Raw genomic sequence first — 21,568 nt, 5'->3', positions numbered from 1 at the left:
TTAAGCACATGGCTTCAAACTAATCAACGATTAAGCACATGACACAATCAATTAATACGCAAATGACTCTAACCTTCAATTACAAAGATGACACAAAACTTTACTAATAAACTGCCTCTTATAATAAGCTGATGGTGTCTGGTAACAAGTGTTGATGCTACACTGTTGTTGTCACTAATGCTTACTGATACAAAACCTTACTGATACAAAACTTTACTTCCTCATGCTTACTTGTCGCTAGTTTTAATAATTGAGCTTATATTTAGCATCAAAATCCAAATAGTCAGAACCATTTAAACAGCATTGAACAAATAGGAGGATGACTAAAATTTTCAAAATATGGAGGCAAAAAAATTGGAGACAGAAAGCTACTACAACAAAGGGGAAACAACAACCAATCAAATCTATCGGAAAGTCCACACAAATGAGCATGCTTGTGCATATCAACCTGTAAAGGCACAACAAAATCATCCCATCACACTTTTTTTTTTTTTTTAATTGGAAAATATAATGTTTAATTATTTTAATACAAGTCAAAAGCAGCATAAGAATCCAAACATTCTATATTCAGCAACATAACTAAAATATGAACAAAATCAAATTGATTCTGTAAACCGAGATATAAATAAGTTACTTCCACTGTATAAACTAGCATTTAACCCGCGCAATGCTAGGGAGTATTTTATGTATTAGTCATATTAAAACATGTAAAGTTTGTTAATCATAGGAATGCTGTCTATAAAATACAATAAAATTTTAGTAGTAGGATATTACAATTTAACAAGTGTGATGAAGACATCAAGAAGGGTTAGAAAGAGAAGGATCATCATCATCATATATTGAATCGAGAATAACATCTCTTAGATTATACTAGATCTTAGACCAATTGGAGAAACACAAGCTCCCAGCTATCAGATAAACTAGATCAGGCTGAAATCTAGCCAAGAAAAACCTAGGTCTTCTTCTAGACCCCCAATTTAACAAATATTAAAGATGTGTAATGCCTGGAAAAAAAGGCAACCAAATTATTAAGATGAACCAGATTGTGGGAGGGTTGCACTATCCTAGATATCTAAGAAAAAAACTCCTCCCAGAGTTTTAGACAATACTTATTATTTCATAAATTTCAGCCCAAATATTGTTTCAGCTTTGAGAAATATGATTATGCAGCGGCAGAAGTACAAATCAAAAGGCAAAGAAGAAGATTTGTCTGTAGTTCCCACTAGAAGAAATCCTAGAACTTCCTATAAGGAGGCAACAACTAGACTCAAGATTTAGAAACTAGATGATTTCTTCTTCTTTTTTTGGAGGGGGGGGGGGGGGGTGGTGGTGGTGGAGGGGAGAATCAACATGATGAATCTAAAAGGTGCAAATTTAGAACTTTTTGATAAATAATAAGTTTTATTAATATCAAAAATAGACACCCTAGTACACAAGGAGTGTACAAGGGTCAACAATCAAGTACAAAATTACAAGAATCAAGAAAATCAAGGAAAGAGGTGAATGATTGGTTTCGCAAAGCAAGCAACCAATCCAATAAAGTTCTAAAGAAAAATAACTTGAGGTTTGGTATGGATCTCTCATTATCTTCAAAACACCTACTATTTCTTTCCCTCCAAAGACACCACATTAAACAATGGGGGACAATTAACCATATATGACCATTTAGAACTTCTGCATCTATAGAAACCATACTCCAAAGGAACATGAACATTCAGAAATAATGGTACAAAAAGTTTTCTTAATGGGTCTCTATTTTTCATCTTGTACCCAATTTTACTAATTCTAACTCACACAATATTTTCTAATAGTTTTTGCTACATAGGCTATGTAAGATCATCAGTGGAGAACTCACAACAGCATGCTAAAAACCAGTTTTTTCTCAATTTTTAGATCACCCATTTAGTTAAGGTATGTTTTTCATATTGTAATAAAAGCTATATATACTAAAGGATACTTGTCAAGTATGATCAATAAAAACTAAACAATGTTCACAGGGAGCCACAGATGACTATGCCAACTACCATGGAAATAAAATTATTCGTGTAGTATCACATAGCATATTAAGAAATACAAGAAGAAAATAGAGAAGACAAAAACAACCAGAGGAAGATAAAACAGTTATAAGCTGTGTAGAGCTAACTTTTAAGAAACACTGTGAGAGCAAATAGGTTAAAGCAACAAATTAAAGAAGCAATTTTGTAGTTACCTCCTAACAATAAGTCTACTACATTATTAAACAGAAGCGAAGAGAAAGATTAGTTAAAAACGAAATGGGTATCTACTTATCTTCTTGTACCCAATTTTACTAATTCTGACTCACACTATATTTTCTAGTAATTATTGCTTCTTAGGCTATGTAAGGTCATTAGTGGAGAACACACAACAACAGCATCCTCAAAACCACAGCTTTTTCTAAATTTTTAGATCACCCATTTAGTTCAAGTATTACATTTTTTTTTTCAGATTGTAATCTTTATATATATATATATAGACACACACACTAAAGGATACTTGTCAAGTATGGTCAATTAAAACTAAACAATGACAGGGAGCCACAGATGAGAATGCCAACTATCATGGAATCACACAACATATTAAAGAAACACAAGAAGAAAACAGAGAAGACAAAAACCAACAGAGGAAGATAAAATGGTCATAAGTTGCATAGAACTAACTAGTAAGAAACACTGTGAGAACAAATGAGAGGAAATTACCTATATGGCAACAAATCGTTTCAGAGGAAATTATTCGTGCAAGATTCCATGACCAAAAATTCTGTATAAAATAAAAGTCACTAAAACTTTCATTATTTAAAAATAGAATAAGAAGACAGGCTTTGAGGGAAAGCAACTATAAGTTTCCAGATTATTTCACAAAAAATACCACAGGGAGATTTTGTATGGGTTAAGTGTTACACTCAAAAATTCATGAGGTTCAGTTTTCTTAAGGGAAACCACAGTGGGGATCGGGGGGGGGGGGTGAATATTTTCCCAAAAGAAAAGCTATTCGGAAAGCCCTGTTTGCAACTTGTCAGATCTACACTCACTGTCTGAAGAGGAAGGGGAAAAAAAAAATAGCGGGGGACTAGGGGGGGGGGGGGGCGCCTATTTGGGAAGGAGACACTCTTTGGCAATTATGACTTGGGAGTGATAATTCTCAAACAACTTGAGATATTGAAATGACATCCAAATGCAACAATAACCTACAAAATATACATGTTAATAACAACAGTGGAAAACAACAATATGCACATGGTAGTTTCTGCCTAAAACAAAGTAGTTTAAAACATTTCTATAGTCCACTTAAACTTAATTAGCCTTCATAAATAACAGAGGAAAGTGAGGGCGACTTGTGATACCATAACAACAACAAATCTATCTGTTGTAGGCTCTGGTCCAATGTGAGCACCTGCTCATACATGTTAAAGGGACATTTATCTTTGTGATCCAGTCATATTAACAAATCAGAAGGGACAAACAGCAATAAAAACTTAACTAACTTGGGTAGTTCATTTTTAGCAAATGTTTTATAAAAGTTGTCTTTCCAGTTGAATATTGACCCAAAAGACCATGGGTTTAGCATCAAAATCACTATTTGTCTGCAAAAATGCAAATAAAAATCAATCCTCTGCTACAAAGGCCTTAGAATCTAGAGTGTACACTTGACAGCAAAACTAGAAAGATCTAAATATCTCCATTTTGCAAACCACAGCCTCTAGTTTAAAAGATTAATATGGAACTAGCCAAATAAAATATATGCAACTTCTAGTGGCTTTGGCTTTTCAATGTACAATCTCTTCAAGCCATCAATAATTGATGTACCTGCATTGGGAGGAAGCTGAGCACGAGACGATGAGAGAGGACACACATTAGCCAATAAATGAAAATGAAGACATCCCCCTAAAAAGAAGTATACATTGTATGCTACTTTGTATTTTTATAGGTAAAACATTTTCTTAGAAAAGGCGCAATACAGGGCACAATCCTAGAACATGGGATGCATGTAAGATAAGCACCAAAAGGTAAGCCTATATTGTATATCAAAAGAATATATTGCCAAACAGAAAATAGAAGATATTTAAAGATAAAGGAAACCTGATTTTTTTAGAGACAAAGAAAGAATAATGACTAAAAAAACTCAACAATCAAAAGTACTATAATTGACTTAGAAACTTCCCAAAATTAATTGGCCTGAAGATAACAATAAACTCAGTTAAGTGGTAAACTCATCAATACTAAATGGTAAAGTACTAATAGAACCAACCAAGCTCATTTCTTAAATCAGAAAACAACCATCCTCACCAATACCAAAATAGTTAAGTATTAAAGGTGCCTTTTATTAATTTCATATTTTTATTATTCAGAAATTAAAAACAATACAAAGCCTCCTATCATACAGAATACAGGGGAAAGTAATTGCATTCAGCTAATAAATTCTCTAAAGAAAGAGACACCCCTAACAAATATAAAAGTAGCTAGCAGCCACTATCAAGTAAGTGTTAATTAACCAGGAGTTGGTAAGAAAAAATTATTTTTAATGCACCATTTAACAATAATTTAGTCTTTGACAAATACAAATGACAGAACTTATAACAGATTGCAATTATAAAAAAAAAATCAATTAAAAGACCCAACATGTATTCGCCTTTCTTACAGTAATCTATTCCAAAACCCAACTTTCTTCAACAAACTGCCACCACAAAGACTACCTCATTTCCAAACCCATGTTGAAAGCTAAATCAAAACCCCATTCCAGAAATACAAAGTCACAAACAATCTCAACAGTGCACGCATCAAAGGAAAATCAAAAGAGAGAGCCATGGGGTTTGGCTGTGTAAAGCTTGGCGGGTTCCACGAAATCTGCTGCAGACTTCATCTCCTCCTCATATCTGAAAGTAAAGAAAGTCACCAAAAACTTTCATTCTGTAAAGAATAGAATAAGAAGACCAACTTTGAGGGAAAGCAACTATAAGTTTCGATATTATTTTCACAAAAAATACCACATGGAGGTTTTGTAAAATATTCAAAAGCCTAGTGGGTTAAGTGTCACACAATTAACTAGTTAACACATAAAACAATACCACATGGGGTTAAGATTGATTTTTATTTTGTTAAGGAAAGGGTATTTTTATGGTGGCATTATGATGCTATGTACCCCACGAGTTAGCCCATATTTTCACTAAAGGGCTTCTTTTCGCTAAATTCTAGAAGATCAAGTTCAAGCTAAACCTTCTTTCAAATCGTGCTTAGGTTATTAAGCAAAAAAAAAAAAAAAAAAAAGTGCTCAACTTATTGCCAGCAAACATTTGTGTAATTGAATTTGTCGGTCCTTCATACAGTTGGTACTAATGCCCTTCTTATAGCTGCTACAAGCACATACAACCACATGCATTGTGGGCGTGGAGTATAAAATTTTTCGTTTGACATTCTTTTCCTATTGAAACTAGGAGTATAGATTTTCTTATTCAAAAAGATTTTAGAATGTCAAACCGAATATCTTTATTCAATAATTTAAAAGCTTGGCATATTAACTACAAATACTAATAACTTGAGATAATTTTGACTGATTTTGGTCCTGAGTAACATACTACTTGTAAAGCTTATAAAATTAGATGACATACCAAACTAGGGTAACAAAATTACAACTTAAAAAAAAAACTTGAGCAATAGCGTAAATATCAGACACCCCTATTTCTGTTTCCAAGTAGTGCCAATTTGATTTTGTTAACCTTGGCCACCACGTCCTTGATTTCAGGTCTTTCATCTGGTAATTCTTCAGAACACCTCAAGCCTAATTCCAAGATAGATGAAAGGATAGTTTGCATGACAGTTACATCTCTTCCAGCTTCTATACTAAGCAAACCATCGTCCACAACTTCCATTCTGTCAGGAAGTGAAGCAATCCATTGCCTCATACCTAGATCTCCAACAAACATTTCATCGGTAGGTTTTTTTCTTGTGATCATCTCCAACAATATTATCCCATAGCTATAAATGTCACATTTGGTGGATACTCTCCCTTCAGAACCATACTCTGTCATACTCATATATGTCAACAAAATTTTAAGTTAATGATCCACATATTTGTCCAAACAAAGTAAAAACTCTACAAATAAAAACTTTTAGTGGGTACACACACCCACACCCCATTCATACAAGGATTTAAAAATTAAAAAAAGAAAAAAGAAAAAAGATTTTAACTGTATCCATTCATAATCCATCAATTGATATATATGTGTATGCTAGATTTTTCTATTTATTTATTTTTGGTTCAACTGTATTTTAACCAATTCTTTATGTGTCCATTTGCTATTATGTTCTTACGGTTTAACTTTGTTATTAGGAATGATTGTCTGGCTTAACGCATAATGTAGTGTACTTTTTTCACAATCATTAATGTGGCAGGTTGTGATTTGTAAATAATAAAATTGGTATTAGTGGCAGGTTTGTGTAAAACTTTTATTGACAATTTATGAAGAAATTTGTGTCCTTAATATTGGCTATATACTTTTGGAATTATGTTTAGCTCCCGAGCCGAATATGAACACTCCTTCACATCTACATATTCATTTGTGTCTTCATTTAAGTTAGACTTCAAAATGAGCCTTGGAGATTGATCACCATAACTAAACTTTTATAGTCAATTTAGGAAAACTAATCTATTGAGATCATTACCTTTGTATATATATATTTTTTTTGGAGTAATACCTTTGTATATTGTTGATGGCTATAAACAGGGAGAACATTTGCATTAGCTTGTTCAAAAGTTTTCTATTTTAGTATATGAACCTTTTTTTTTTCTATATTACATACTCACTTTTCAAAACACCTAACATTAAATTATCTATTTTATACTACTTTTCATTAAAATACTATTTCTTTACTAATTTTTTATTAGTAGTTTAATTCATATCTCTCTCTTCCTCATGGGGTGAAGTAAAGAATTATTAAAATATGCATTTGCAAAGCTACAGAACTGTGTATATTTACACTGTAGCAAAAGTAGAATTTTGCACAATTTTACATTGGTTGATGTAGGAGGTTTTTGAGATTTATTAGGTAAAATGTGAGGCTTTTTTCTATTTTACATAGACTAAGCAATAAGCCATATCAATACCATGGATGCATTTACGAAACTAGTATTGAAGTACTATTGGATTAAATTGTATTTGTTGAATTAAATTGTATTTGACTAGATAAAACAAATTATTAATCTAATGCAACTAGATTACGAGCTGGTTTGAACTACCATGCAACATTCTTATTCCTAAATTAGCCACTACTAATGTTATTCACAAAATTAGCCAAGAAATTAAATGAATTGAGGTGATTTCATGTATACCTGGTGCGATGTAGCCAATTGTACCAATGGTTCTGGTTTGGGTTGCATCCTTGTTTTCAGCTAAAATCTTTGCAATGCCAAAGTCTCCAACATGTGCAACCATGTCCTCATCCAAAAGAATATTGCTAGGCTTCAAATCACAATGCACCACGGATTCTAATTGACCATTATGGAGATAATCTAATGCCGATGCAATATCAACCATAATGCCTACTCTTTGAACAAGATTCAAGCAGTAGTTGTGAGAGTATATCCACTTTTCAAGGCTATAATTTGACATGTACTGCAACACCAAAGCTTTAAACTGGGGACTGGAGCATACACTAATGACTTTAACCAGATTCCTATGTCGTAATGCCCTTAACACCTTGCATTCAGCATCAAAACTTTTAAAAGCATCCTCCAAATGCAGGTTTAGAACTTTTATAGCAACAGTAGTCCCATCAGACAGTATCCCTTTGTACACAGTACCAAACCCTCCAATTCCAAGCAAGTTGCTTTCACAAAAGTTGTTTGTCCCACGACAAAGCTCTTGATATGATATCATTCTCCAATCCACTGTAGGTAATGTGAAAAGTGAACTTGGAAGCATGTTATATTGTGGATGTCTTCTTAGCATAATGACAAGCATTGCAAAGATTATAATTGATGCAATGCTAGGAATAATATATTTGAGCAAAAGTTGTTTCATCCTTACTCCTTTAGAATTGGGACTCGTGCAAGCTGGAACTCCAAAAATTGAATTCCCACAAAGTGCTTCATTACCTAAAAATGATTTTTCCTTGAAGTTTGCAAAAGGTCCACCAGATGGTATCTCTCCTGATAACTTATTGAACGACAAATTCAAATACTTGAGAAACCGAAGTGCCTCCAGAGACTTAGGAATTGCACCTGAGAGATTATTGTTAGAGAGGTCCAGCAGATCCATTCCTTTTAATTGCCCAAAAGAATCTGGAATGTCTCCTTGAAATGAATTCTTTGACAAATCAAGATTACCTAGACTTTCAAAAGCACCAATGATACTTGGAACTTTTCCAGTAATTTGGTTATGAGATAAATTCAAGTACTCAATAGCTCTGAGTGTTTTCATGTTTGGAGACAAAGATCCGTAGAGGGAATTTGATGATAAATCCAAGAACAACATATTTTCAAGATTCCACACATTCAATGGGATTGATGATGTCAGTTTGTTATAACTCAAGTTTAATCTCTGCAAAAGATTGAGGTTTCCAATGCAATTCGGGATGGATCCAGAAATTTTGTTATTTGAGAGAAATAGTTCTCCCAGCTTGATTAGCTGACAAAGCTCTTCTGGAATGTTTCCTCCAATATTATTGCCTCTAAGATGCAATCTTTGCAATTCCTCTAATCCCCCTAATGTTGACGGTAAATTTCCGGACAAATTGTTATAGCTCAAATCAAGCCAGGTCAAATTTTTCAAGGAACCGATTCCCATTGGAATTTGACCCTTTATTTGGCTTTGACTTGCACCAATGTGTTTAAGGGAAGCCGAAAAATTTCCAATGGTTTCCGGAATTGTAATATTCAAGGGATTGATGGAAATATCTAGCAACTCTAAAGATGTGCAACTGGTTAAAGATGTAAGAAAACTATGCTCTTGATGCCCAGACTCCTCTGTTAGTTGATTATCACCTAGAACCAAGAGTTTGAGATATTTTAAGTTTCCAAGACTTCTAGGTATAGGCCCAGAGAATAAATTTTCAGCTAAATCTACTTCGACGAGGTTGGAACAATTTGAAAGATATGATGGGATACGACCGCTAATGTGGTTGCCACCAAGAAACAAGGTTTCAAGATTAGGGCAAGGGATCCTAGTATCGAATGAAAGATTTCCAGACAAGGAATTACCCAACAAGTCGAGGAATTGTAGAGAGGTAATGTTGAAAATATTTTGGGGTATTGTCCCAGTGAGATCGTTATAATAAATAACCAATTCATTCAGATTGTGGAGACGCCATAAATCACTTGGCACGCTTCCTTTAATGTTGTTACTTTCAGCAGCAAACCCTTGTAACATCGATAAATTGCTTATGATAGGAGGAATGTTTCCAATTAAGTTGTTACCACCAAGAGCCAGTTTTTCAACCTTTTTTAAACTCCCAAAACCTTTTGAAATACTTCCATCAAACATATTGTATGATAGAGATAATACTAAAAGCTCTCTGCAGTTATTAAACTGTGAGGGGAGCTTACCGCTGAATTTGTTGTCGGAAATATACAGTCCTTGAAGATTAGGACAATGGCTACAAAGATCCACTGGGAGGGTTCCTGAGAGGTTATTTCCTGTAATAGCAATACTCTTTAGAGAAGACAAGTTAAAGATGACAAGAGGAAATGCACCGGTGAGGCTATTGTCATACAAATACAAGAACTCTAATGACGACATATTGCCGAGGGACGATGGAATTGTACCCATAAGTTTGTTTTGTCTAAGGCTCATTCTGCGAACCCTTGGTAACATGCCTAAATCTTTAGGTATGCTACCATTTAAGTTGTTTCCATAAAGAAATAAAACTTCAAGCTTCTGGCAATTATGTAGAGTCGGAGGAATACTACCTTCCAATAGGTTGTTTGACAACCGAAGTTCCCTCAAGCGGTGTAGATTACCAATCTCATGCGGCAGAGAACCAGAGAAGCTGTTGTTTCCAAGATCAAGTGAGACTAGGAAGGAGAGGTTGCCAATATGAGGGGAAATGGTGCCGTGTAGATCCACATAGGAAAGGTTCAAGGCTGTGACTCTTTGTCTGCGTCGGCTGCAAGAGACCCCAAACCACTCACAGAAGTTTGCTGTTGTGGACCAGTTACTGGCAGAGAAGATAGTATCATTTGGATGAGAACTGATTTCAGATTTGAAGGCAATGAGAGCTGATTGATCTGTAAAGTTGTTGGAGGAGTGGGACAAGTGAAGTATGCATGGCTGCACTAACAGAAAAGCCAAGAGCAGGAGAATGGATCGCCTTTTAGTTAGCATCATGAGTGTGAAGGGAGACATAGAAGGCTCTCTGGAGTTTGGAGTATCAGAGGCTATCACAACTCACAAGAGACTTCTACAGTGTGTTTATGGAGAATGTTCCGGTGCTTGTTTGTTAAGGTTCTCCTTAGTGCGTCCTACATAAATAAAAAAATTTGACTAAGTTAGAGAAAAAGCATGACATGACTTGTGAGGAAGAATAGGACAAATTTGCCCTTTTAATATGACACACATGTGTAGTAGTGGTACACTCTTGGTTGCTCCAGAAACTTATAAACCTTGAGTGGGAGGGTTCTCTAACCGATGTGGGACAAAGGTGAGCCCAGGTGTCAATCACTTCATGGCAAAAATCCCCCAACCACACTCGGGGACGAGGACAAAACCGTGAGGGACTGGCTCCCCAAAGCGGACAAAAGCCTTCTAATGTCCCCACAAGCATCAATAGATGGGAATGTAGTTGCAAGTGAGAGCCACTACTTTACTCCAAAATATTATTTTGACTTAAATGAACCCCTTCAAGAAGGTATTATAATTTTATTTTATTTATAAATTTACATTTCATTTATCATAGAATATGATGTTTATATTTTAATCTCTTGTTTTAATATAGCACCAATGTATGACAATATAGATGCAAGTGAGGCTCATCAATTTGTTCCAATGGATTGTTTTGACTTAAATGAATTGTCTCAAGAATGTATTATTATTTTCATCTTATTTGTAATATATAATTCATATATCACATAATATGATGTTGATTGTTTTTTTAATTTTTGTTTTAATATAGCACAAGTTGATGATGATTTGATTGCAAGTGAGGTTCATGAAAGTGTTTCAAAGAATTGTGTTGAATTAAATGAGTTTGAAAAATTAATAATACTTATGGTGTACCCCGTAGCATAAACAATTCAATCAAAATTAATATTTTTCTTCGGGTTGAGAAGTATTTTCAATTCTACCCACCCTCAGGTTGAAAAAAGATCTAACCCAACCTTGCCCACCTAGATCGGGTTGGAATTAAAAAAATAATAATAAAAAAAATAAAAAATTGATTGAGCATTCAAACAATACCAATACAAACAACACTAATACAAATAAGAGAAAATTTATAACCTAATAAGCTTGAGCTTACTACCAAACTAACACAAACTATTTTATTAGTGCTTCAAAGTTAGCAAGATATCATACAGCTCTATCCTAACTCGGTTAATAAACAAAAGAATAAATAATAAAATTACATAATATTTTTTTAAAAATATATATTAAATATAGGTGGATCGGGTTAGGCAAATTTACTGACTCGTCAACCTCTAAAAACTGACCCAAACCGATAGGTTAGGTTGAATTAGTTCGGTTTTGGTGGATCGACGACTTGGTTGACACCCCTAGCCTCTTATAGTAGAATAAATAAAGGGTAAAGAGTTGAAAAAGAAAATTTAAAATTTGAGTTCCCTTTAATGCGCTTGTGAATTTATGTTCTCTTATCCTTCCTTATTTGTTTGGTTACAAATCTTGGTCTTCTTTTTTCGTATTTTAATTTCGTAATTGATCTTCCTATATTTTTTTCATTAGTTTTTCTTTTTCATTAATGGTAGATAAAAAAAAAATATTAATATCACTAGTAGATCCAGATAAAAACTAATAACAACTTATTGCGTAGACTTTATTATGAAATTGTTATGAAAATATTGTGTAAATAGCACAAAAATCACAAAAACTTATATTTTATTATGCATAATTTTTTTTGAGGAAATAAAGGGCATATATTATGCATAATTTTAATCCTAAAAAATTTGGAATTTAAAAAATTTATAGATGACATAACTATTGATAATAAAATGTGACAATATTTTCACAATATTTTTTGTTTTTAGTTGTGGTCATCCTAATCTAATATTTTATTATTTTATTTTCACATATGAAAAATTTGACAACTCAACTATTATGAAAATTTTGTGATAATATGTTGTACTGTAATACAATTTGTAATTTTTATTTTGTAAAATTCCTTCCATGATAGACACATATCCTATCAATCCACCTTTTACTTTAACTTATTTATTTTTACTTCTCCTTTTTTTCTCAACCACACGTTTTGTTTCACCCTGACACTTAGGTGGGGTTTGGATTCACATTGCGTTTTCCTGCGTTTAGTTTTCTGCGTTTTTCCTTTTTTGTTTTTTTTTTTTGGCACGCGTTTTCCCTAACAGTGGCTACTGTTCATGAACAGTAGCCGCAACTTTTGACCAAGTCTTCCGTGAATAGTGCATCCGTGCACTGTTCATAGACTCATAAATTTTACTTTTCAGCAACTTTTTAATTAAAAATAGATCCCACGATACTATTCATACATTTAAAAATTATTTTGCTACAGTGTTTTCAATTTTCAATTTCAGCAAAATAAGTTCTATCCAAACAGACCCTTACCCATCCTTTCTCCTTCTCCCTTCTCATCTTTTAAAATTTTCTCCCATATGAAACTCTTGGCTGAACTTCCTTGTCTTCTATATTTTTTTTCACAGCTTTCTTTTCTAACTCAGTTCGTCTCCTCCTTGATTTCCCCACCATCAACCTAGTTCGTCTCCCTTAAAAAAATTTTATGTTCTCCCATATGTTCTTATGGGTTTTTTTTTTTTTTTTTTTTTTTTTTGGATGTACTGATGTTGGTTGTTTTTCTGTGGGATGGATTTTTTTTTTTTTTTTTTTTTTTTTTTATGTTGGTTGTTTCCTGTAAGATGTTTGGTGTTGTTTTCCTGTGTGAGACGCTTGTGTGCTTGACTACGCCTAAGTTGGTGAATGAGGGTATTTTGGTCTCTTTATTATTTTTCTCTTTTCCAATAAAGCTGACCCACATCCGATAAAAAACACATAAAAGCCGGGTAAAAGACTGCAAAAAAGCTAGGTATTCACGGGCATAACACGACCCATGACTTATTGCTTGTGTTTCAAACTTTTTCACTACCTTTTCCCACGTGACCCTGTCAAAAAAAGGAAAAAAGAGAAACCGAAAGTCACAATTGTTGACTATGTGAGTGCAATCACAATTGTTAAGCGCTGTGGAAGTGGGAATCGTTTTTATATAGGATTTTACTAATATGTGCTCTTGGGGAACACATTAATTTCTATTTTTGGAAAAAAAAATTGAAAAATTTGAAAAAATAATAACAGCTTTTTCAATTTTCGAAAAAATGTTTTCAAAAATAGAAAGTTTAATGTGTGCTTAGTTGTTTCTTGTAAGATGTTTGGTGTTGTTTTCCTGTGTGAGACGCTTGAGTGCTTGACTACGCCTGAGTTGATGAGACCGTGAGAGACATGAATGAGGGTATTTTGGTCTCTTTATTATTATCTCTTTTCCAATAAAGCTGACCCACATTCGATAAAAACACATAAAAGCTGGGTAAAAGACTGCAAAAAAGCTGGGTATTAACAGGCATAACACGACCCATGACTTATTGCCTGTGTTTCAAACTTTTTTCGCTACCTTTTCCCACGTGACCCTGACAAAAAAAGGAAAAAAGAGAAACCCCCAAATTCACAATTGTTGACTGTGTGAGTGCAATCACAATTGTTGATTGGGTAAGCGCTGTGGAAGTGGGAATTGTTTTTATATAGGCTTTTACTAATGTGTGCTCTTGGGGAACACATTAATTTCTATTTTTGGAAAAAAAATTTCAAAATTGAAAAAATAATGACAGCTTTTTCAATTTCCAAAAAAATGTTTTTAAAAATAGAAAGTTTAATGTGTGCTTAGTTATTTCCTGTAAGATGTTTGGTGTTGTTTTCCTATGTGAGACGCTTGAGTGCTTGACTACGCCTGAGTTGGTGAGACTGTGAGAGACGTGAATGACGGTATTTTGGTCTCTTTATTATTTTTCTCTTTTCCAATAAAGCTGACCCACATCCGATAAAAAACACATAAAAGCCGGGTAAAAGACTACAAAAAAGCTAGGTATTCACGGGCATAACACGACCCATGACTTATTGCCTGTGTTTCAAACTTTTTCACTACCTTTTCCCACGTGACCCTGTCAAAAAAAGGAAAAAAGAGAAACCCAAAGTCACAATTGTTGATTGTGTGAGTACAATCACAATTGTTGATTGTGTAAGTGCTGTGGAAGTGTGAATTGTTTTTACATAAGATTTTACTAATGTGTGCTCTTGGGAACACATTAATTTCTATTTTTGGAAAAAAAAAATTCAAAATTGAAAAAATAATGACAACTTTTTCAATTTTCGAGAAAATGTTTCCAAAAATAGAAAGTTTAATGTGTACTTAGTTGTTTCCTGTAAGATGTTTGGTGTTGTTTTCCTATATGAGACGCTTGAGTGCTTGACTACGCCTAAGTTGGTGAGACCGTGAGAGACGTGAATGACGGTATTTTGGTCTCTTTATTATTTTTCTCTTTTCCAATAAAGCTGACCCACATTAGATAAAAAACACATAAAAGCCGGGTAAAAGACTGCCAAAAAGCTGGGTATTAACGGGCATAACACGATCCATAACTTATTGCCTGTGTTTCAAACTTTTTTGCTACCTTTTCCCACATGACCCTGACAAAAGAAAGAAAAAAAAAAGAAACCCAAAGTCACAATTGTTGACTGTGTGAGTGCAATCACAATTGTTGATTGCGTAAGTGCTATGGGGGAATCCTTTTTACATAGGATTTTAGCTCTTGGAGAACACATTAATTTCTATTTTTGGAAAAAAAAATTTCAAAATTGAAAAAGTAATGACAGCTTTTTCAATTTCCGAGAAAATGTTTCCAAAAATAGAAAGCTTAATGTGTGCACTAAGGGCACACATTAACCAGACCCTTTTACATAATACTCAAGTATCATAAACTCGTGTAACACATTGCAATGTACTCGAGTTCCACATAATCAAGTTCTGTGAGACATTTTTTAGGGTATTTGATTTTCTTAAACTTGAGTTTCAGACACTCGAGTTTTAAAAAGTGATAACATTACTAAATATTTCTCAAACAGTGGTAAAACACTAATAATTTCGAAAAATAATAGTATTTGGCTATTTTTGCCGTTAAATAAGAGTCTTCACACCACCATTCTTTATAGAAAATCATGTTTAAATAGAAAAAGGAAAATAATGGACATAGATTACAGATAGTTAAATAAGAATTGCATATTCGATTGCAAATAAGAATTTTGGTAAGAATCAACCAGATGAATATATAAAAAGGTTCAAGATCAACATTGGGCTTAATTTGGCACTCAATCCTAGAACTTCAGCACCTACAAAAATCATACTCCAAAGGAACATGAACATTAAAAAATAATGGTACCACCAGTTTTCCCAAGAAGAACTCCAAGAAGGATCCGAACTAGTAAAGCCTAATCACAACGAGAGAGGAACCATGATTTAATCAAACCCATGAACCTTAAGAGCAGATTCTATCTCTCCAATGCATACTACAAAGCACTAGATGATCCTAAGGAACCTAGAGAGCTAGCTGACCAACTAGAAAGTGAGTCTACTACTTTATTGCACGGAAGAGAAAACAAAGATTAGTTTTTAAAAACTAAACAATGTACCCAATTTTACCCAATGTACTCTATTTTTCTTCTTGTACCCAATTTTACTAATTCTGACCCACACAATATTTTCAAGTAGTTTTTGCTAATTAAGCTATGTTTAGTGGAAAACAGTTTTTTCTAAATTTTTAGATCATCCATTTAGTTCATGTACATATTATAATCTTTTTATATATACTAGAGGACACTTGTCAAGTATGGTCAATAAAAATTTAACCAAAAAAATAAAAAAATAAAAATAAAAAACAATGTTCACTAGGAGCAACAGATGGCTATGTGAACTCCCATGAAAATAAAATTACTTGCAGTATCACACAACATATTAATAAACACAAGAAGAATATAGAGAAGACAAAAAACAAACAGAGGAAGACAAAACAGATATAAGTTGTGAGATATCTATTAAGACACGTTCACTTATACCGGCCCTTAGGCCAAGGCTTAAGTAGCCTAGACCATAAGCCGCCCCTGCTTGGAAGACAATCAATCATCATAAGAAATAGATAAAAGACAAGTAGTTTCAAAGGAAAATTACCCATGCAAGATTCCATGACCATGGCAAAAAGCAAAACCGACCACACATTAAGAATGTTTTTCCACCAGTTGCAAATCCCATTGAACAAGGCTGTCAATCAGAAAGGGAAGACAAATTGTCAGCTATGCATATCTAACAGCTAGATGTCATATCTAAATCAGTCCACTACAAAGACAACCATTAGTTCTAATAAACAAATTGAATGCGATAAAAAAGCTCAGTACCACTAGTTGTGTAATAAACAAATTCAAGAAAGCACACTTGCAGTCGAAACTGATCATCTATATAACTCTGTCCTCACTGCAATTCAAATTCAAGAATTTATAGTTTTCCCATTAAAACCGTTATCTATCAGCTTGTAGCTTTGGAATTTCCAAAGAACACTCGATGATTTTGTGTTTGTTTAACCTTTTGTTACTTGAAATTCACAAGAGAAGAAAACAAGTTACTTCTTAGCCTAAATAAGCTCAAAATTCCATATCAATTTGTCAGTGCAGGGCTCCTCTACTTTCAACATGCCTTGCAGAAACATAATGTAAGGATCAATCCTATTTAAAATCTAGTCTTAGCATTTCACCAAGCACTTATAAGGGAGAAGGTGCCAACTGAACTAGAGCTCATTGGCTTAACATCTAAGCCTTATCCCACTCAATTTTTAACAGAACCAAAGTTTATTATTTTCTACAAAATAGAAACAAAGACAACATAACAGAAGTTCATATTATAGCAATATTTTGACATAATATATATTTTTAATGTTTTTTTTATAGGACAAAAAATAACGAATGAGAGTGTTACATTCTAAGACCCAAAAAGCACTGAAAGTAAAGCTCTAAGGTTTATAATAAAATATCAATTTTTGGTATCTAAGTCTCAAGATAGGAGCATAATTCATGTAAAAAGCCTATGATGATTTTTTTCCTAACGTAAGTAAAAGAATCTTTATTCAAAAGAAAAGATAGTTCCAATATACAAAACACTCCCAAAGAATGACAACCTGAAATTCAAAAGGTCTAAAACAAGATGAGGAAGCTATACTGCATATAATAGTAATTCAGTCATACACAGATCTCATAAAAGACTGTTTAATAACATGCTGAGGAAATTCAACACCTTAAAAAATCCTACTAATTTTAAGCAGATTTTAAAGAAGTAACATCCTTATGTTACCAAAAGGATCTTACTTCTTTACAATTTTTGGACAATTATTATTGTATTGTAATAGTATTAAATAGCAAAAGAACCACATATGCCACTTACTTGAGCATCAGCCCCCGACGAAACCAGGATATTAAGATTCATTGAGACAGCTAAACCAGTTATTCGCTTCTGGTGTCCCTTCAGTTTTTGACAATTATTATTGTATTGTAATAGTATTAAATAGCAAAAGAACCACATATGCCACTTACTTGAGCATCAGCCCCCGACGAAACCAGGATATTAAGATTCATTGAGACAGCTAAACCAGTTATTCGCTTCTGGTGTCCCTTCAGTTTTGATTTTACCTTAAAACAGCATATAATTCACACCACTTTATATTAAGAGAGCAAAAGAAACCACTTTTTTTTGGGGGGGGGAGGGGGGGGAGGTAGTGGTAGTGTGATTAACCTATGTAGTAAGTAATTACCTTATCAACTCTAACATTATATGTGTATAGTTGAATCCTCCATTCCAATAGCTATGATGTGTGTTATTGTCTTGAGGATGAAATGCTAGGAAGGTAGAAGCAGGGGATGCTGGCATAAATGTTGCCATTACCTACAAATTAGAGCAATTGATGGCAATCCATTAATAATCGCAATTCTGATGAAGTTTGCAAGACATGTATGGAATGATTTACCTTGAATGTCATCATATTAAATAATGAAACCTTTTCACCACAGGCTGACATCACGAGTCATTTTTTGATAGTACTATACATGGTACTGATTCTTCAAGGATGACACCTGAGACATCATTAGCCATAAGAAGACCACTGTTTGGTTGCCAGTGTTGAGGAACAATATTAGCAGTGGCCTTTAAACACACACAGACTTCAGAAAACTTCCCCAAGAAAGAAAAATCTCAAGCAGACATACACAAGTTATTAAGGAAAAAGCTAGCAAGTACCTTTCCATTTGGATTTTGTTCGTTCCCTGCCCATTTCCACAGCTTCTGAACACCATCTGACCCAAATGCCAGAATTTGCATATAGAAGTCGAACAACCTAAGTATAAACATAGGACAGAATGCATCATCAAGTATATAAACTTTATAATAAGAAGGCAAATATAATAAACTTGCAGAGTTGAGAGGTCACATTATAACCAACCTGTGTATTAATTCTTTTGAACTTTTAGTAAAATTTATAATACTTATTGAAAATTAGGTATTAAATACAGGATACTTCACAAACCTTGCTGGAAGAACCTGTGCCTTCAGGCATGGTAACTAATCAGAACTGGACAGCATCCACAATTTCAGACAACTGCCAAGGTTTGGTTCTATCAGTTACATCCTCCTTGGTTCTTGGCTTTTCCATGCTTCTACCATTTGGATCAACTCCATTCTTCAAAGATATAAAAGTTAAAAAATAAAATCAACACTATGCCAGAATGTATTTGCCAAAATGCAGTGGCTCATTTACAAAGAAAGTTTAGGGGGAAGGCTGTGGATAGAAAAATAACAGAAAATGGTTTTCCCAAGAAGAAGAGGTAATATCTTTTTTTTTTATAGGTAATCAGAAAACTTTTATAAATGATGAAGAGATAATATCATAAGCAGGGGAAAACATTGAAACAGCTAGTGCCACATCCTTGAACCAGTCACTAGGCATGTTTCATACCACACACACGAAAAGTGAAAGTTTAAAAAGGCAGGCCCATAAAAGGAAGCTGTGTCAAGAAACTAATACATGATGGGAAGTTGACTGCTTTATTTATTTCCTTGACATGTTTTAGTTAAAACCCAGAACTAGGGAAATCAGAGGATTTAAATAGTGCATGTGCCTCTTTATGATATGTTGAATGCAAGCTAACCAACATGCATAATTGCTGCTACAGCCAAAATATAAACTTCAACAAAAATTTCACATTCCAAGTTAGAAAGATCAAGCTGCATACAATAATTGGAGAAGGCCTGACAGGAGAGCTCCTTTCCACTTCGCAATTGACTGGATTGTCATTTGTGATGGCAGGAGACCCAACAGATCTTTATTTAATATTTTTAAAAGCATGCAAGCAAAACTAAAAGAAATGATTTAAACCTTGGCTGCAGCCGATTCAGTGGGCGATCTCAATGCATCAAAAGATGGGGGTTCAATGGGTCTTAAAGATCTGAGACCAGCAGCATTTGCAAGTATCTTGAATCCGTTGTCTGCTGTTGTAAAAGCGAGAAGATTCCCTTCCTTGTTTTAATTTGAAGATAAACATGCATAGTTACAGTTAATTAGCTAGCAACTTCTGAGGGTATCACTTTAACCACTTTCCCACCATAACATTTGCTATTTGTTTTTCCCACCACTAAGGTCCATAAACAAAGAAATTGCCTAAATACAAATGTCACAGATATTGACATACATTATTAAAAAAACCACAAGATATCCATAACCCTATGTGTCATCATATTCATTCTCTGAAGTGCATCACATTATGCTATAATAGTAAAAAATGTCACTTATCTTGTAGGATCCATGATTGAACAAAGATTCGGCTGTATTGCTGAAATCTTATCTCATCCAGCCTCCTTTTCCTGAAAATGTCAAAGGCAGAACATAATATGACATATGAAAAATGATAAAAAGGATTCAAGACCAATAGTCAATACTTATTTGCAACAAGGTCAGTTTTTTATCTTCTTCTCTGAATCAGTCTGAGACCATTATCAGTAATAAATGGCTTTAATCAATAATACTGGAATTTTCATTAATAGCAAAAGGCTCATCTCAGCCACTCCAATTTTGTTTCTAAAGGACTTGGATGAACTTGCTTATTATGTTTACATAATTTCAAAATTCAATAAAATTTTTGGGTTTGCTTACTTGCCATTGTAATTTGTGATTACTAGGTCTAATATTAACTAAGCTAGCCTGTTAAATCTTTAGATAGCATTTCAAAGCATTAAATTTTTGGAAGGATATTATAGCATGAATGGTAAAGGACTTTCTCACAACCTAAACAGGAAAAATTTTCTTTCACTCAAAACAAGTATTTTTTGTTGATGCTTGACACTGCCAGTTTCATCAACAACCACACAATGACATCTCCACCACCTACTCCATGAATCTGATGAGACCGCCACCACTATGAAAAATTATGCTAGGAAGTGACCACATAAACATCAACTACATCACCTCCACCATCATCAGTCATTGCAACCATTAAGAACCAACACCACCATATATGTCATCGAAAACAACAACCAAGCCTTAGTCCCATATTTATTAAAGTTGGCTAGGGGCCCTCATCAAACTTTATGTACCTCCCCTTCTAGCCATATAAGACTTCATCTTATCATATGTACGAAATTGAATGACAACATGACTTATCCCGGCCAATGAAGGAACAAACCAAACAATGCCACTGTTTCAAACCAACAAAATATCATGACAAAAAGAGCACAGCATGAAGATTTTCTTTGTTGAATTAAATGATGTGGAAAGCATGTTTTAGTAATCGCTTTGGGCAGAATGGGTCTCAATCACTCTTATCAATTTTTTATTTTTATTTTATAGTATAAGTAGTTTATTTGCAAACTCACATAACACACATCAAACTAAGGAAGAACTTACGTGTACAATCCTCAAATGCCTTCCTCATGTGCTATCCTGGTCAATGCAGAAAGCGTATCTTTTTAAGGAATTACATCCTGCCTCATTCCCTATGCCTGAATGAAGATGAAAAAGAAATGAATATCCAAAACACCTCAATGGAACATAAACAAAATGTGATATATTGGGAAACTAGGGTATTACCAGCCATATCATATTATTACATCACAATATCATTTTATGAAAGACAACAGATATTCTGACCAGCTTTCAAGCACAGTATCATCAACTCATGCCTTAGATTTTAAGACTACTTAAGACAATAAACCACAACGCTACTAACCATTTTTAAGGAGCCTGGTTTAGGTCGTAAAAATGGTGGGACAGGACAGGTCATAGG

At 33.9% G+C, this 21,568-nt stretch overlaps 1 protein-coding gene across 2 annotated transcripts in view; it reads right to left on the bottom strand.

The window, feature by feature from the left end:
- Positions 1-18,962, bottom strand: part of LOC126726290 (LRR receptor-like serine/threonine-protein kinase EFR) — a 49,245-nt gene extending 30,283 nt beyond the window's left edge. Inside the window, exons 1-15 of one of the 2 annotated variants that reach the window (XM_050431520.1) lie at positions 18,817-18,962; positions 18,531-18,627; positions 18,262-18,437; positions 18,049-18,179; positions 17,831-17,926; positions 17,682-17,759; positions 16,422-16,511; positions 9,922-10,473; positions 9,559-9,648; positions 7,345-7,902; positions 5,624-6,036; positions 4,712-4,891; positions 3,503-3,601; positions 3,362-3,411; positions 2,718-2,778 (exon numbers count right to left, since the gene is read on the bottom strand). In XM_050431520.1, the coding sequence (XP_050287477.1) occupies positions 5,681-6,036; positions 7,345-7,902; positions 9,559-9,648; positions 9,922-10,357 (1,440 nt within the window). In that variant the 5' untranslated portion in view covers positions 10,358-10,473; positions 16,422-16,511; positions 17,682-17,759; ... (3 more) ...; positions 18,531-18,627; positions 18,817-18,962 and the 3' untranslated portion in view covers positions 2,718-2,778; positions 3,362-3,411; positions 3,503-3,601; positions 4,712-4,891; positions 5,624-5,680. Of the gene's footprint in view, positions 1-2,717; positions 2,779-3,361; positions 3,412-3,502; positions 3,602-4,711; positions 4,892-5,623; positions 6,037-7,344; positions 7,903-9,558; positions 9,649-9,921; positions 10,474-16,421; positions 16,512-17,681; positions 17,760-17,830; positions 17,927-18,048; positions 18,180-18,261; positions 18,438-18,530; positions 18,628-18,816 lie in introns of those variants that run through there. The other variant, XR_007655779.1, reaches the window with a different exon arrangement.
- Between the last annotated feature and the right edge of the window lie 2,606 nt (positions 18,963-21,568).

This window comes from Quercus robur, chromosome 5, assembly GCF_932294415.1.
Source record: "Quercus robur chromosome 5, dhQueRobu3.1, whole genome shotgun sequence".
Classification (NCBI taxonomy): Eukaryota; Viridiplantae; Streptophyta; class Magnoliopsida; order Fagales; family Fagaceae; genus Quercus; species Quercus robur.
Note: the sequence above shows the minus strand (reverse complement) of the source record. Positions and strands in the feature narration are given on the sequence as shown.